The sequence below is a fragment of the Mesoplodon bidens genome, assembly GCF_964165515.1.
Source record: "Mesoplodon bidens genome assembly, chromosome: 10".
Taxonomy (NCBI): domain Eukaryota; kingdom Metazoa; phylum Chordata; class Mammalia; order Artiodactyla; family Ziphiidae; genus Mesoplodon; species Mesoplodon bidens.
The window spans coordinates 67,218,580-67,236,322 of record NC_138172.1 but is presented as its reverse complement, the minus strand read 5'-3'; the positions used below and the strand labels follow the sequence as shown (position 1 = coordinate 67,236,322).

At 44.6% G+C, this 17,743-nt stretch overlaps 1 protein-coding gene across 7 annotated transcripts in view; it reads right to left on the bottom strand.

Annotated features, from left to right (window-relative positions):
• ANKS1A (ankyrin repeat and sterile alpha motif domain containing 1A) overlaps positions 1–17,743 on the bottom strand; it is a 188,739-nt gene that overhangs the window by 94,425 nt on the left and 76,571 nt on the right. For 5 of the 7 annotated variants that reach the window (XM_081245311.1, XM_081245312.1, XM_081245314.1 and 2 more), the window contains exons 4-10: positions 17,297–17,359; positions 9,547–9,843; positions 8,693–8,768; positions 8,307–8,408; positions 8,109–8,210; positions 6,437–6,633; positions 2,543–2,635 (exon numbers count right to left, since the gene is read on the bottom strand). In XM_081245311.1, coding sequence (XP_081101437.1) covers positions 2,543–2,635; positions 6,437–6,633; positions 8,109–8,210; positions 8,307–8,408; positions 8,693–8,768; positions 9,547–9,843; positions 17,297–17,359 — 930 coding nt within the window. The remainder of the gene's footprint in view (positions 1–2,542; positions 2,636–6,436; positions 6,634–8,108; positions 8,211–8,306; positions 8,409–8,692; positions 8,769–9,546; positions 9,844–17,296; positions 17,360–17,743) is intronic. The other 2 variants (XM_081245315.1, XM_081245313.1) reach the window with 1 other exon arrangement.

The following is a 17,743-nucleotide window of genomic DNA, read 5'->3' as shown; positions in this document are numbered from 1 at the left end:
CTGTGTCACAGTGAATATGGCAATAACTGATTCGCAACAGAAAGGATTCTGCTCTTTACTAAATTACTCCTTAATCTTTTTCCCCTTTCTTCCAGGGCTTGCAATAAATCAAAAGCAAAAAAAAAAAAAAAAAAAAGTATTCTCTGCTATATGGAAGGCAACATTTTTTGCTGCAGAGAAAAGCGACTACCAGTTACCACCCAACTGTGACCAATGGAATGGCCAGTTGGGGTGTGGGCAGCTTCCTGGGAAGAGATACCACAGCAGCTGCAACTTCCCATGAACATTTAGCACATCTGAGCATAGAGAAGACGCTGGTCAGTCCGATGCAGTTGGCAGCCCCTTTGGTGGGGCGAAAACAGCTAATTAGCTTGTATGTGTGCACACACGTATGTGAATATGTTTAATCTTTTTTAAGACAGTTTCATGATCTGGTTATTACTCTGATCAGCTCTCCTGGGGCCAGTATACTCAGCTTCTCTTAAAGGCTTTCATGGGCCATCTGACAATGACAAGCCTCAAGAATAGTAAACAAACACTGGGTCAGATTGCTTGCCTGCTAGGATATGAATGAGGTTTAGGGTATTAAAGCTTTGAGAGTATAAGAAATGAAGATGGTGAAGAATACAGTCCAAAAAAAAAAAAAGTCTACTTTTGGAGATGACTTATCCACTCATACTATAGCAAACAGAATCTGTCTTGATCATTAAAAGGATAATAACCCAGAGCACATCACCTCTATATTTATGTACTTATAATCATCACTTAGGAAGCAAAGCCAGGGTTCTCAGGGTCTTCCAAATACTGACTATGGTTGTCCAACTGATCCAGAATTCCAGGCTATTTGGAGGTGAGTCCTAGAAGATGTAGCTCAGACACAGTCTCCAATCCAGGAGAGTAATAGGGATACTTCTCCCCTACTTTTTTTTTTTTTTTTTTTTTGCGGTACGCAGGCCTCTCACTGTTGTGGCCTCTCCCCTTGCGGAGCACGGGCTCCAGACGCGCAGGCTCAGCGGCCATGGCTCACAGGCCCAGCCGCTCCGCGGCATGTGGGATCCTCCCGGACCGGGGCACGAACCCGTGTCCCCTGCATCGGCAGGTGGACTCTCAACCACTGCGCCACCAGGGAAGCCCTCCCCCTACTTTTTGATACAGTATGATTGCCAAACTGTATGCCCTAGAAAGCCCTGGGAGAAAAGAAAGTGCTGGTTATCCAACAGTTCTTTAGGAGCCTTGCCCTTATCCTTGGGCACCAGAAAATTTAATCCAAGTCCTTGTTAAAGAGGTGGTATAGGGCATTTACACGGACCCAGCCCCAACTGAATACGCTCTATATTACTAGGTTTCTCCTTGTAAAAAGGCAGTAATAAAGCAAACCTCTATATAAAAACGTGTAGGGGTTTACTACATGTGCTTGTATCTGCTGGCAATGTATTATTACCCTAGAGCCTGTAATTCTAGAGACCCCTTAGTTGAGTCATGATAGTAAGTATTTTGTAATTAAGGGATAGAAAGAAATAAGGACAGAATTTGTACCTAGCACAGAAATCATCCCTATCTCCAACACTGACTTTACATTCTAAAAAGGGCTTCCTTGTATTTATACATTTTGTCAAACTGATGTCATCCTTCTGGTTGCGTATGTTTATATTAAATAAAAGAACCTGTCTCACTGGATGGTCCATGGCAGTAAAAAAAACTTAACTCCGACTTCTGGGGACAAAGTAATGAGACTTAATTGACTAGTTTATGTTAGCTGGTTCTTAAGTTAAAGAACAATAGGGCATTGAATGAGCTACAAAAAACTATTGAAATTATATAATATTTTGAATAAACACTCAATAAATATATTCTCTGAATGGCAGGAAGTGTTAAAGGAGCATTGGGAAGATGAAAGATTAAGGAAAACACGATTTTCTTCATATACCTAAGTGAGAAGGTTGAACTATTCGCCCCAGGATAACATTTCTTTTTTGAAAAGGTGAACTATTCTTTTCAAATTACCTCCTTTGATTTCCCCGGCCCCCATGACTCTTATTTCTCTTCTAGTTGAGTTTTCATGACATTTTCCATGTCTGTCCTGGTGCAGATTCTTCATATGAAATGAAGAGGGAAAATGCAAAAACAGAAATAAGGCCTTTGGGTCACAAGCATCAAAGCTTGCTAATCTGACCCAGTCTAGAGAACAATGATTAGGGGGATACTCCACACTTTGTATCAAAAGACAACACAGGTATAAGAGCCAAAAGTGAGACTGTTTAGCCTAATGGAGCCAGGAAAATGTGCATGTTTGGCTTCCCATGTGGCACGGCTGATCAATAATTGGCCCATCTGCTAGAGAGCCTAGTAAAATTCCTTGCTTAGTGCTTTTGAGTGAGTTTGAAAGGTCCTATTTTGGATTACTGATATACACAATGCAAATTTACTAATCCAAAGAGGTGATTAAAAAAAATGACAAAGCAAAGCCTTCTTTAAGCACGCATTTGATGCACTTTCCAAAAAATCATATTTCAGTGATGGGAGTAAACCTTCAACCCTCTACCTCAGAAGCTGTCAAGGGAAAATACTTCTTATCTATGCGGTCTTCCTCCTCTTCATCGGGTGGTGGTTTTGCTGGAGGCGGAGGACGTTCCCTCTGTAGAAGAGAAAAAATAAGTATTTTACTATGTCTTTTTTCAAGAATTTAACTCTTTGGTTTACTCTTATCTCAGTCTTTGGAAATAAAAAATAATAATGTAAAGAATTCCCCTGAAAGACTAAACTCAAGGTTTCGTATCTGAACAAGATGGAGAACCCTGCACACATACACAATTCAATTAGCATTGCTCTTTGTTTTTTGATGTTTGTAGCAGAGACTATAAACACCTCTGTCATATCCTTGACCCCAGTGAGAAATATCAGCACTGAAAACACACAACTACCTCATCAGAAAATGTCCTTCATGATACTGATACACAAACTCGAGTACAGGAAAACCAGTGGCTCAACTTCCAATCTACTCTAAAAAGAGGAAACATTAAATCAAAAGAATCAACTTGTCAGAGTTCTAACAAACCAAAATTATTAGGGAAGTAATGAGGAAAGCAATCAAGGACAAAAACATCAACTCCTGCTCAAACTTGAATGTTATTCAAACCTCAGAACTGTCTCTTATCCTTGGTCATCTCCTTCAATGATTACTATTTGTATCATTAGCATATGAAAACCCTATTTCATCTCAGCCCATTTAAAAAAGGACTATTTGTCAGTTATCTGCCCTTGCAGGGGTTGGCAAGCTTTTTCTTAAACGGCTACACAGTAAATATTTTAGGGTTTGCAGTAAACTCTGCCACTGGGGCACAAAAGTAGCCACAGAAAATATGTGAATGACTGGGCACGGCTATGTTCCAAATACAACTTTATTCACAAAAACAGGCAGCCGTCTGTGGGCCTTGGTTCACCAACCCCCTGCCCTAGAGCAAGAAACTCACTGAAGATGGGATTATCTAGGTCATGGGTAGACAGTTTCAGGAATACACAGAATGATCTTCGGTGAAAGAAAGCTGAAGAGAGTTTTGCCACTGTCCCTGCTGTACTTTTAGCGTCTTTATATCCCACAGTCCTATTTATGCCTGAGAGAGTCAATGTTCCTACAGGGAAGGGAGTGGGAACCTGAAACAGGAGTTGACCTGCCAGCTCCTTCCCTGGCTTGCAGGTTAGTCCTCTGTGTTGCCAGAACGAGAGTATTTTTACACGTCGGTGTGGAGGTGAGTGTTGAATTATGTGACAGCCTCAGAGAAACCTGCAAGGAAAGACACTTCTCATGTTTTAGGAGCCACCGGGTTAGTTAGCACTTGGCATCCATGATCTCTCTGTTAAACAAGCTTTACTGCTTGGTATTATATCTTGATAAATTGGTCATTCCCACATCCCCTGCCACAGGATGGATGCCCAATGGCAACGACACCAAAACAAGTTCATATGGTCAAGCCAAACAGAGCTTTTTAGGTCAGATTTCCCACTAAGTCCACTTTCCCCACCCTTCTTTGCTCCAGAAGCGTAGGAACAAGCCTGGTCCAGGGCCACCTTGTAAGGAGGGGAACAGCAGATGGAGCAGGCCCATAATCTCACCAGTTATCCAACAGTGGGACACAAAGAGTTGAGGAAAACCAAAATGAAACATAACAACAACAAAAATGACTCATCCTAGAAGCCTTCCCAAGGCTAAAGGAGCCTAGAAAGAATAATATGAAAGGCTCTTGTGGAAGAGGTAATCACCAGGGACCCTGGAAGGAAAGAGAAGCATGGGTCTTTCACGGTCTTTTCTACCATGAAAACTATGGCCCAGGGGTCTGGAACTATGAAGCTGATTTATAGATACCATCCGCTGTGTTTATGAGACGTAGAACAGTCCCTTGGCCACAGTTAATTACCAAGGACCAGGAAGGCAGCATAGTAACAACATACTCAAGTAAAACTGGCAAAGCATGCACCCCAAGATGTATCAGTTTCTACTTAGCAGGACCATAGGAGGCTAGATTACTACAGTGGGATGAACAAAGAACCTGTGTAAATCAGTGGCTAAGCCTCACAGGAACTTGTTCCTTCAAAGCTTACTTCAGGAATCCCGTGTTCTTCTTGCAAAGCCTCCAGCTCCCTCTAACGGGCATCATCTGTAAGTGCCACTGAAAGCAACACCTTCCTCCACAGGTTGGATTTCCCTAATTCATTTGTACCTAACAGTGAAAGAAGTGGAAACAAACCAAAAACAAACAAACAAACAAACAAACAAACAACCCTAGCTCTGTCTGCAGAAGCACTGTGTAAGCGGTGCTGGGCACATGCACTTGCTTTCACCACCGACAAGGAGTTTCATCACAGCCCTCGATAACACCCGCTCTGGGGGTTCTACCACAAGACTGGTGGGCCTTTCCAAAATCCATACTGAAATGCTGGGACTATCCCAGGGCAGGGCAAGGAGCCGAACTAAAAAGAACACCAAAAACAGCAGGCCATTCCCAGGGCATTAATGAAAAGCCTGAGGATCACCAGGCAGCCAAAGGATCATCAAAATGGTCATAAGCCAGATTTGCACCAAAAGGGAAGGGCCAGCCTCTCCAACAGGAAGAAGTAATATACACCTGAAAATATGCCTCAAGGTGGGACTATCACTGGGATCCTGTTAGAGCAATGCCTGCTTATTAAAAGTGCAATGCTCAAAACCTCAACAGTGCAGGAAGGAAGGGCCATGGGACCACTGATTCAGGCTTAGGCTCACAGTAAAACCCTGGGAGAGAAAATGGGGGTAAGGAGTCTGGAGAACAACGTATAAGGCTAGAAGTAGAAGCAAGTGCTAGAGCGACTTCCCTGGTGGCACAGTGGTTAAGAATCCACCTGCCAGTGCAGGGGACACAGGTTTGAGCCCTGGTCTGGGAAGATCCCACGTGCCACGAAGCAACTAAGCCCGTGTGCCACAACTACTGAGCCCGCGCTCTAGAGCCCACGAGCCACAACTACTGAAGCCCGTGTGCCGCAATTACTGAGCCCATACACCAAAACTACTGAAGCCCACGTGCTCTAGGGCCCGCATGCCACAACTACTGAACCTGCGTGCTGCAACTATTGAAGCCCGCACGCCTAGAGCTCATGCTCCACAACAAGAGAAGCCACCGCAATGAGAAGGTCGTGCACCAAGTGAAGAGTAGCCCCCGCTCACCACAACTAGAGAAAGCCCATGCTCAGCAAAGAAGACCCAATACAGCCAAAAAAAATAAATAAAAATTAAAAAAAAAAAGAAAGAAGAAGAAGCAAGGGCTAGAGAAAGAAGCAGTCAGATGGGAAGGTTGACCTTTAGAGGGAAAAATTCAGGGTTGTCCCCATCCTACTATTTCAGTGGTTGGAGGGGTTATAACTAAGGGAAAAATAGGAATGCACATACTAATACATACACTGTCTGATTAAGCCTTGCTACAACCCTGATGAACACAGAATCTGTCCAAATACAAATGGATAAATTTTTGAGGGCAAATGGAAGGTGAACATGTACTCAGGGCTGACAGGAACTTATTTAGCGAGTTATTTAGCAAGCTCTTTCATCGACGGAGCTGCTCTCCAGAAAGAAACAAACAATATATAGCAAAGACCCCAAAGACAGAAGCAGCAGTGAGGCTAAATAGAAATAAAATGCTTCAATTTACTCTAAGGCCAAAAAAGTAATAGAAGGATGCAAACAGGTTATATTGAAACTGGAAAAATTAAAATTCTACCTCAACGCAAGCTGTAGAGTTTGACCACACTAAGCAAGAGGGAGACGGTGCAGAGCCCCCAGGAGAACAGGGTGAGTGGGACCCAGGCCCCTGAAACACAGCTGGCACTGGGGGTTGTACGTCCTCTCTCCCGCTCCCCAGCAGGGCAGAGGTGGACAACAGGACCCCGGTGCAGAGGGTCAGCCACGTACAGGCCTCACTCCAGCAGCTTTCACTCCCGCCGTCTCAGCCTCCCTGCTCACGGAGTCCCGGTCAGACGAGCGCCCGCTGGCTGTGCTGTCCAATGAATGGCAGGAGACAGCGTTGTACAGCGCCTCATAGGGACCCTCCTCTTCCATGTTGGTGTCAAAATCGATGATCAGTTCAGTCACTGCTTTCTCCACGTCACCTGAAGAGGGGTTAGAAGGCAAGAGAGTCGGTGAGAGGAGAGCACAGTCTTGGACTTCCCACCACAGGAACAACCCAAAGCCCCTTCGGCCACCTGAACTTGACCAACATTAACCTAGAGCAGGAAAATAATCACAGCTTTCTCCATGGAGAAAAAATCTGTTGAGAAAAATCTCAAAAATCTGTTGAGAAAAAAATCTCCACGGAGAAAAAATCTCCACGGAGAAAAAAATGCGTATTGAATTGGCGAAAAATCTGTTCATGAAAGTTTCATCTGTGCTTCACACCCTGAGAAATGAACAGATTTTTCTCCAATTCAATACGGAACCTTTGATATCTATGAAGGACATCTCCCAAGATCGTTATAAATTCCCAAATACCTCAATTCCATGACAGCATAAACTTAAACCATAAGATGTAGCAAGGTACAACTGGAAAACTTCAGTAATCTCTTTAAATTCTTAACAAGAACCTCCTCCATGTGCCCAAGCAAAATAGAGGGTGGTGAAGCCTTTCCGAGATGAAGGCGCTACACAGCTGCAACTCACTCACTAGACAACTATGAACCTCAGAGCGCCTGGGATCCAAACTTGTGACTCTGCAAAGTAACCAGGGATCTGGTTATAGACCAGGGATCTCTGGGTCACTTGCAAAGAGTCAAAACTGTAACTGTAAAATCCTTGAAAGCTAAGAGCTTAGTAAACTACTAATCCCATTACCAGCAAATTATGAGGTCAAGAAAAAAGGTGTGACCAGGGGAGGGGAACAAGGACTCTACAGTAAAGACAGGCTGAGAACCCCTGAACCCTTGCATCTCTGCATTCCTCTGAAAAATCCCTTTCCTTTTTTAGTATCTGGCTTTGCTCTGTTTCTCAAGCCTTCTTCATTGTGATCTGTATCTGGGGGAGGTGTCAGCCAGTGTTTTGTCTTTCTCATTCATCAGACCTAGGACCCAAAAGGCTGCTCAATCAATCTGAAAAGGTGGATCCTGGCTAATGATGGAGAGGCTGGACTGCCCAAGCTAGCACCCAGACCACATTTGTTGGACAAATGATAGACTACTAAAATCTGCCATATACACATCTACCAACCAGATGACACTCATTAAATATTTACTGTGAGCCAGCTATACTCAAGGCACTAAAGTGTGTGTTAGAAAAAAAAGGTTTCACTGAGATTTGACTTCATCTTGAGATCATCCTGTCTACCACACATCCCAGGATAGCTCTCACAGAGCCAACTCTAAAAGAAGAGAATAAAATAAAGTAGGAAAGAAAAGGTCCACCATCACGGCCTAAGCTTTGCTCAAGAAAACTTCATATAGTAGTTGGAAAAAAATGAATTTGAATATGAACTTATTAAATACTCCCAATCCCCCGAAATAATTATTTAAATTAAGATTTTCCATTCTGCCAAAGAACGTTCAACTCTTTTCAAGCTGAGAGCCCCTTTGCTGGCAGAAGAGGGCCAACTCACCCTGAGACTTCTGGGATATACAGTCCATGTTGGAGATGAGAGGTGGCTGGGCTGTGGGGGTTTTATCTACCTCTTTTGCACTTCTTTTTCCAGTCATGTGATCTACATGGAAAGACCAGAAAAAGCTGCACCAAATACCAGTGGCTTGGTTCAGCCATCGTGTCCCCTGGTCCCTGCGGCAGGGAGATGGACCCATACCTTCGATCAGTGCTGCTATCTGCTGGCTCTTCTGAGACGGCAGCTCCCGGACAGTGTCTAAGGCAGTCAGTCCACGGTTATCTTTTATGTTGACGTCAATTCCTAGAAAGGCACACCAGGTGGACCAGGGGAGTGAGAATTTTCAAGCCAGCCTCAAAGAGGGTCAAATTCCAGGATACCTAATGCTCCTGGCAGCACAACCAACATTTTCATCCAAAGATATTTTATCCAGCTATACAAGAACTTCGTACATTTGCAATCAACCAGTGGAGACATACACATATTAGGTTCAAAGGCAGCCAGTAAAAATCCACCTCCAGGGATCCTGGGGGAAATGATCCCAACCCTGGCATGCTGTGTAGACAAGAGCGCTGCCAACCTCTCACCTGCAGCCAGCAGGATTTGCACCACATCGGTCTTGCCAAACAAAGCAGCCTCATGCAAAGCACTGCCCTTCTCCGTCTGGAAAGCAAATGAGAGCGCAGAGCAGGATATCATCAGAACAGTGACCCAGGTTTGGCGTGGCTTCACACGACAAACGGAACGTAGACAAGAAGGGACAGGAAAATAAAATAAACCACACAAAGTCCTCTGTCATTATCTTTCCCACTTTTCTTGTCTGGATTCCAAAACCACAATTGTGGCCCATACTTGGGTGTTTGATGTGCCACCAGGAGGCCACACATGAATAACTGCACTGTTACCCTTGCAACCACCTATTGGTGACACTCCTAAAAACCCCACCTTCCTGGGTGGAAGGAATGATGAGAAGAAAAGTACAAGGGGGGGAAACACCTTAACTTCAAATGTGGTCTGGTGGATGCAAAGCCTAAGGAATGGCCATTCATCTGAATGGAGAAAGCTACCAACAAAGGGAAATGCTAAGTCTCCTGTCGGCAACATCAAGTTGATGGGACTTTGGAGGCACTAATGGTGGCAGTGGGAACACAGGTATAGGAAGATAATGAAAGTTTTCTAATTTCAAGAGAGAGTCCATAAGCATGTCTTTTCAGGGTACAATGACCATGTATTATCCCTGAAAAGAAACAAAAATAACAGACTCACTGGAGGAGATTCTTTGTCTCTTAAAGTTTCTCATTACAATGAGTCAGCAAATGGAAGCATCTGACATGTGATGTGAACCGTGCTAAATAGGAACACAGCCCAGCAGCATGGCGCTTGTGCCTTTTCCACAAATGACTAGGTCCCTTGGGCCTGGGAGGTACGTCCGCCCCACTACCTGGTAATTGCTATCCATGCCGGCATCCAGGAGGACCTGGACCACGGCTTTGTGGCCATTCCTTGCTGCCAAGTGCAGAGGGGTGTGCTTCTTAGTGTTGCAGCTCAGGAGGTTGGGGTGTGCGTTGAGGAGCATCTTCACCACCTCCAGCCTCCCGTAGAGTGCAGCCAGGTCCAGAGGCGTCTCGAACTTGTTGTTGCGCATGGTGGGGTCAGTCAGCTCCTCTAAGAGGACCTTCACCACCTCCGTGTGGCCATACTGCGCTGCGCAGTGCAGGGCCGTCTCGTTGTCATTGTTCTAAAGAGTCAACAGGCGGATGATGTCAGAAAGGTGACCAGCAGACTGGCAGACGACTGGGGTAATCACACGTAAAACCATTGAAATTTAAATGAGAAAAATAGCAGCAACACTTGGGGACTAATAGAACTATGTCAGAATCCCGCAAACAAGCCCAACTGCTCCAATCAGCCTCATCTGCCCCAGTTACTGCCAGAGGGGAGCAGTCGGTGCCTCAGCCTTTGTAGTCTCCTCTGTGCCAATGCAGACGTGTCTCCAGACGGCAAGGAAAGCCACCTTGGGAACACAGCAGGCCGCGGGGAGAAGCCCTGGCACAGATGGATGCCATCACTGCCATTGACTCAGTTTAAACTTCAACTGGTTTTACAGTTTCTATTGAACCAACCCCGTGGTCCTGATTCTGGATCTGCTGACCATCCATTGCCTCGCATACAAGCTTTTTGGAAAGAGTTTGTCATCTGCGTAGCTCCGTGCATGCAAATCAATTGGCCAACAATGAAAGTTACAGAGCAGAGCACCCAAGATCACTCTCAACATATCAGCCAACAGCCACTGCCAGGGGACTGAGGCACCTGAGCTCAGTCACAGAGTAACGCGGGACCCAGATGCCACCCTGAGCCTGCTCCAGGAGCCTGCCCCAGCCAATGCATGCAGGACCTACAACTGTGCCAAGAAGGGTTTCTTAGGTAAGAAAGATACAATCAGACACCAGAATGTTTTGTGTGAGAGGTGCAAAATATTCAAGATTGTAATATTGCCATTAATTCAAATTCACAACCCCACAGGTCCTCTGATGTCAATTTTGTTTCCAACTAAAGGTAGAACCTGAGATAAAGCAGGAGAAGTTTGTGCTTTATCAACCATCAGAAGCAAAATGTTAATCATTCCAATTATGCTCTTTCTTTTACTACTACTGACAATGTATAACTAGAGCAGGCATAGAGGAATTTCCATGACCTCTCCATTTTTAGAAGCATTAATGAAAATAATAATTCTCCCACAAGACTTTGAGATTCCTGAATTTATCCAGGAGGCTTCTGCCACTTTGGGGAAACAAAGCTTCTGAGGGCGTGTGTCCTTCAGGTCAATATTATGCACCTTTCAGTGGTCAAAAGGTAAAGATTAAATGTTTCCACAATTGCTTTAATCCTATTAATGATATTAAAAGTAACAGACTAGGAGTTACCCAAACATGCATGCAATTCCATCTGCTTTTGATCTGGCATTTAACTGCATCATTTTTTCTAGCTACACCAAGTGTATCAGAAAGATCCAGGGCTACTAAGCACAAGGCCCCAAAAGGCCAGAATGATGGCAAAGAAATTTTTTTTTTAATGAAACAAGGACAGAAAGGGTGGTAGCAGGAGCCACATGCAAAGATAAATGCACACAGATAAACAGAGGAAGCAGCACTGAGCTCCAACACAGCTCCAGGAGAGCAGCTGCTGAGAAGGTGCAGACAGACTTCTCTGGCCACAGAACACAGCCAGTTAGCAATGGCCTCCTGTGATACTATAGCTGGGTCCAAGGGGCGAATTCCATGTCAACCTGAAAGTCTGGAGGGCAGGAGGAACGCTGGGCTGGAAGTAAATCCTTGGGGCTCCCTGTGCCAAACAAACCTTTCAGGCCACCCATATGCCCACTTCCTATTAAGCTATGGCATGAAAAACTTAGAGCTGTCACCTTGCTTTCTCATGAGAAGAAAAGAGAGCTACAGCAATGAAAACTCACAGGAGCTTCCTGTAGAGGGATCCTGGGGCAGAGTTGCAACTCAAAGAAGTTTAAGAGGATTCTCAGGACAGCAAGGGCCAAGAAAGTCAGCTTATTCTCATTAAAACTCCAGTCCAAAAAAACTCGTTTACTCTGAAGTAGACACTGCTATCTCTTTTATATCCAAGTTGTCTCCCAACAAGCAGAATAATCTGTAAAAAGTATGTCATTAGGGCCTGAAGAACTGTAAAACTCTGAACTATCCAGCAGGGGGAAAAAAATGTCTTCTCTGGGTTTTTGCCAGAACTAAAGCAGCTACCACAGGGCTGCCTCGCTAAAGGCATGGTCTTGATCACTACCAGGCAAACTGCCTGCCTATGTTAAAAATGGCCTAACCACATCTCTGCAGTTTATATTCACAGTGTAGGAAGCATCTTATTTATGTTTCAGTCTTGCCAGACATGGTCTGGTAACTACAATACTCCTGAGTTTACGTCTGTGGTGACCACATCTCTCGACTATTGAACACAGGCCATCACAATGAGCTCTTACTACCGCTTCCCCTTGGAGCCTAACAATTTTCAGGGCAAGAAGTCACTAAGTTTTGGATTTATGGACCCACAAGAAAGGGAGGGATTCCAGGGAGGGTACAAATTCTCAACCACCTGGAATCCCTCTCTTTCACACCTTTCAAATCACACCATGGGTGCTCACAACACCCCAAGAGTTCCCAGGATCATACTACTATGAATCTGGACTAAGGAAGGGGACTGAGATGAAATATCCCAATTTTCCCCCAAGGCTTTGCACAAACTCCCCATTCCTACTCATCTTGAGACCCACTTTCATTTTTTCCTTGCTAGGTCATTACTTCTTAAAAAAAAAAATCCCTATACCCTTTATACCTGGAGACCCCATTCAATGTATAAATCCATTATTTATGTGTTTTATACACACACACACACACAAACTACAAACAGCCGAAAACCATCTAGAAACATCCCCGTGACCTTTCTCCTCTGGGAACTATTCAAAACCATCACCTCCCAGTGCTTGGATTATAGCCCAATTGCACTCTTGTCCACTGTTGACAGATATCTAAGTTAGGAACACCGGGGCTACAGCTCTCTGGAGCAACGATGGTATAGTCTCTAGAAATATACCCAAATTGGAACAAAAGGACAAAGTGGGTCTACAAAGATTTAGAAGACACAGGAAAAGCATGAGAACCAAGTTCCTCTTGTGGAGGAGGAGTCAGACTTACTCTGCAAAGCTCTGAAGGCAGAACTTTGACCAACAGATGGAAGGTTTAGGAAAATAGATTATCAATCAAGCATAAGAAACCAAAAATCAGTGGAATCCAAAAAGAGGCTGCCAAGAGTAATTCTGCTTGCTACTAGGAGAAACAAACAAACAAACAAATAAAATAAGGGGTAGATGGCCTGCGTTTTAGGTGAGAAAAGAGGAATCCTGCTCTAGTGGAAAGTTAGCCTAGATCAGTGGTTCTTAAACAAGCTTCGTTTTGGAATTACAAGGGAGCTTAAAGGTAACTAATACTGAGCCCCACCCCAGGTCTGCCAAGGTAGCACCTCAGAGGGTAAAGCCCAGGAACTTATATTAAAAAGGTTACCAGACTAGCAGACACCAACTTAAACAATCATTCATCATCATCAAGAACAAAACAAACTGACACCATGTGCCTGGTGATGCGATGCACTAAAAAGGAAGGACAAACATCACTCTTGTGGCATTACTGCCAAAAATGTACAACCTGAACCAAATCAAGAGGAATTATCAGACAAACGCAAACTGAGGGCCAGTCTACAAAACAAACGGCCTATGCTCTTCAAAAATGTCAATGTCATGAACGACTAGAAAAGGCTGAGGATAACTGTTCCAGATTATCTATGATCCTGGACTGTATCTTGGACCAGAAAAAGAAAGTGCTCTAAAGGACATTATTGAGACAATTGGTGAAATTTGAACATGGATTTCTTTTTTTTTTAAATTTATTTAATTAATTAATTTATTTTTGGCTGCGTTGGGTCTTCGTTGCTGTGCGCAGGCTTTTCTCTAGTTGTGGCGAGCGGGGGCTACTCTTCTTTGCGGTGTGCGGACTTCGCATTGCGGTGGCTTCTCTTGTTGCGGAGCACGGGCTCTAGGCGTTCAGGCTTCAGTAGTTGTGGCTCATGGGCTCTAGGGCGCAGGCTCAGTAGTTGTGGTGCACGGGCTTCGTTGCTCCGTGGCACGTGGGATCTTCCCAGACCGGGGCTCGAACCCATGTCCCCTGCATTGGCAGGCGGATTCTTAACCACTGCACCACCAGGGAAGCCCCTGTGGATTACTTTTAAGTGTCTGGAGAAATGGACTTACCACAAAACTAATTTGACTATTGCTCATCTTATGATATTCAGACTAAGTTAAAATTGTTTTTAAAGGGGGTAAGTAAACAATTTTAATAGTTTCACCTTAGCTAAGGATGACGTACATTTGGACTGGTTTATGCTGACTTGCTGAAACAGGAAAAGGTCCATATGGTGAGGAGGAAGATAAAAGCTCACAAAAACCATCTCTGCTCCCAGGAAAGGCATGTGCAACTTCTTAATTTCTACAGGTGCTTGATAGGACGTAGCACACAAATGTATTGTAGCAAAAACAATTCCTAGACACACCAGGTCAATGAAAACCCATAAAACCTAGGGAGGTTAGAATTGAATCAGCCTGAGAAGAGTCTGCATTCTTAGCACAACCCAAACAGCCTTATCCCTTGATGAAGTTTACATCACTTGGCCTTTGAGGGGGTGGTGGGTGGGGTGGAGGCAAAGGGTAGCACAGTTGGCCCTCCTAATCCACACGTTCTGCATCTGATGAGTCAACCAACCATGGATCAAAAATATTCTGGGAGAGGGACTTCCCTGGTGGTGCAGTGGTTAAGAATCCGCCTGCCAATGCCGGGGACATGGGTTCGAGCCCTGGTCTGGGAAGATCCCACATGCTGTGGAGCAACTAAGCCCATGCGCCACAACTACTGAGCCTGTGCTCTAGAGCCCATGAGCCACAACAAGAGAAGCCACCGCAATGAGAAGCCCGCGCACCACAAAGAAGAGGAGCCCCCACTCGCCACAACTAGAGAAAGTCCACGCACAGCAACGAAGACCCAATGCAGCCATAAATAAACAAACAAACAAATAAATAAATAATTTTAAAAGGTAATGTTTAAAAAATATATATTCCAGGGGAAAAAATCTAGAAAGTTCCAAAAAGCAAAACTTGAATTTACCAAGTGGCAACTATTTACATAGCATTTACATTGTATTATCGTATTACACTGTATTATTAGGTATTATAAGTAATCTAGAGATGATTTAAGGTGTATGGGAGGACAGAAGTAGGTTATGTGCAAACACTACACCATTTTACATAAGGGACTTGAACACAGTATCCACAGAGGTCCTAGAACCAATATCCTCTCAGATACTGAGGGAAGACTGTATTTCCAAAGAGAGAAGTAAGTTCTTATTCCATTTAGATGAAGTTTCTTTTATGTGTGCAAAATCAAGGGATAGGAAAATGTGCTTTTAAGAACAAAAGTCTTACCCTTTAATCAGAGCTTTATAAGCTAAATAAACTAACCACCAAGTCGGGAAACAATCACTTCAAGGTGCTTCCCCCCAAAACAAAACCCTGAATGGACCAATACAGCAATGTTGCATTAAGTTTCACTCACTAGTAACAAAGAATAAATTCCAAAACACCCTTTCAGAAATACCACATGGTATATACCTTTTAAAATTAGGACCTCAAATATTACTAGTAACCAGATTTTTTTTTTTTTTTTTTTTCGGTACGCGGGCCTCTCACTGTTGTGGCCTCTCCCGTTGCGGAGCACAGGCTCCAGACGCGCGGGCTCAGCGGCCATGGCTCACGGGCCCAGCTGCTCCGCGGCATGTGGGATCTTCCCAGACCGGGGCACGAACCCGTGTCCCCTGCATCGGCAAGCGGACTCTCAACCACTGCGCCACCAGGGAAGCCCGTAACCAGATATTTTTACTTCATGTACATGATCTTATTTGAACTCCAAAATAATCCTGCCAGGTAGATGGTATACCCCATTTTATAGAAGAGGAAACTGAAGCTCAGAGAAATTAAGCAACTATTCAAGTCAACACCAGTAAATGGCAGCACAGAATTCAAACTTGGGTCTGACTTGATCTGTGAGGGTTTTCCACTCTGCTGCACTACTTCCAAAAAAAAAAAAGAAGATAAAGTATCTTCCTATCTTGAAGATTAGAAAACAGAATTGAAAGTGTGGGCAAACTAAAACTACTGTGTTCCCCCACTCCAGATCAAACTGCTTTTCCACCATTAGGGCCCAACAGCTGAAGGAAATCTCCCGTAGAGCCTGCCGAGGTCCAGCCCATAGGGACCTTCATTTGCTAAATCAGTATTTCTCAAAGAAAAACATGAAATATCTGCCTTGCATTTGGAAATGCGCAGAAGGACCTTACATTTCCCTTCCCAGCAGCTGCTGTATTATTCAGAGCCAAGTGAAAGGTAGCTGATGTGAATAATGCAGTGACTCAACCAAACTCCAGATTGTTGCCAAAAAGCAAACCTCATCTGAATGAAACCTTGAGTCAAAAACAGCAGGTGAGAGCGCAGAGGAGACAGGCTAACACCATCACCCAACCCACCAGCTTTGCCTCCAGAGGCAGTGGAGGGCCGAGGCCCGAGGCTGGACGTTCATCACTAGGCCCATCAGCCCGTTACTTATCCCAGCCTCACCGGGGAGGGAGACTCAAGGCAAGTGCCCTGCTTGGCCCTGCAACTTCATTTCCTATTTCTGAGCTGTTCCAAGGGCCAAGAGTGACCAAGCAGAGAGAGAAGCTAATGGCTGGGGAGAAGGGACTGAGGCTTCAAAGCCCCAGGCACAAACTCAAGGAAAAGAGAGGGGAGCCACACCAGCAGCTTTTAAGAGTAAAATTGAGTCACCCACGCCCCGGCTGCCACACCTCCACCACAAGCTATTGTTCGGATTCCATCTCAAGAGAAATATCAAAAGCAAACTTAAAAAAAAATTTAATCTAGGAAGTACAATTTAATCATTTTCTGTGCTTATTAAAAAGTAAGCTAGGGCTTCCCTGGTGGCACAGTGGTTGAGAGTCTGCCTGCCGATGCAGGGGACACGAGTTCGTGCCCCGGTCTGGGAGGATCCCACGTGCCGCGGAGCGGCTGGGCCCGTGAGCCATGGCCGCTGAGCCTGCGTGTCCGGAGCCTGTGCTCCACAACGGGAGAGGCCACAGCAGTGAGAGGCCCGCGTACCACACACACAAAAAAATAAATAAAAATAAATTTTAAAAAAGTAAGCTACTTTGCGTAACATCTTTTAATTGCACTTTTCTTTTTTGAATTTAAATGATTTTAGAAATCACAATAGTAAATTATGCCCATAATATGGTCCCTTCTATTTCCCCAGTTCTGCCACTTCTAAGCTTTTCAGCCATTCCAGGAAAAGCACTCAACCTTTCCGGAATTGGTATGGGTTTTAAAAACAAAAACAAAACCCACTGAAGCTCCGTTTCCCCATTCCCAGGCAAGCCAGAAGCAGATGGGCTGAAGCAGACAAACATCAGGTTGATGAAGAAGAGCCTGAGTGGATGAGAGTGGAAGCCAGAGAGGACTGAAGAGAAAGTGCAGCTTGGAGAAATGATGCAGAGAAATTCTGGCAGCGAAAAGTACACACCTTGGCATTGATATAAGGGTCAAAGGGGCCGTACTTTTTGAGTTCTTTGATCTCAAGAGCATTCTATAAAAAGGAGAGGAAAAGAAAATGTGATGATAAAATGGATGAAATATATCAAAGCAATGCACAGCCCCGAGGGGGCCCAACACTAGACAACTTGGATCTGCCCTCTGGGTGCCTCAAAAGGAAGTTAACGGGGAAGACAACCTCCAGGGCACAGCGCTCATCACCCCTCTCATCCAAGCTTCCAACTGAAGCAATGTTAATGGTTTTTAATAAATCAGCGAAGTACTTGTAACCACTGCCTAGATGCATTAGGTTTTTCGAGCTATTGCAGACGTTGTGCCCAGCCCCTGCCCCACCCACCTGCCTGCCAGATATGCAAAGCACTGGGCTGGGTCCCACTTATCAATGGACACTCCAGGCGGGAGGCGGCTGTGAGCAGGA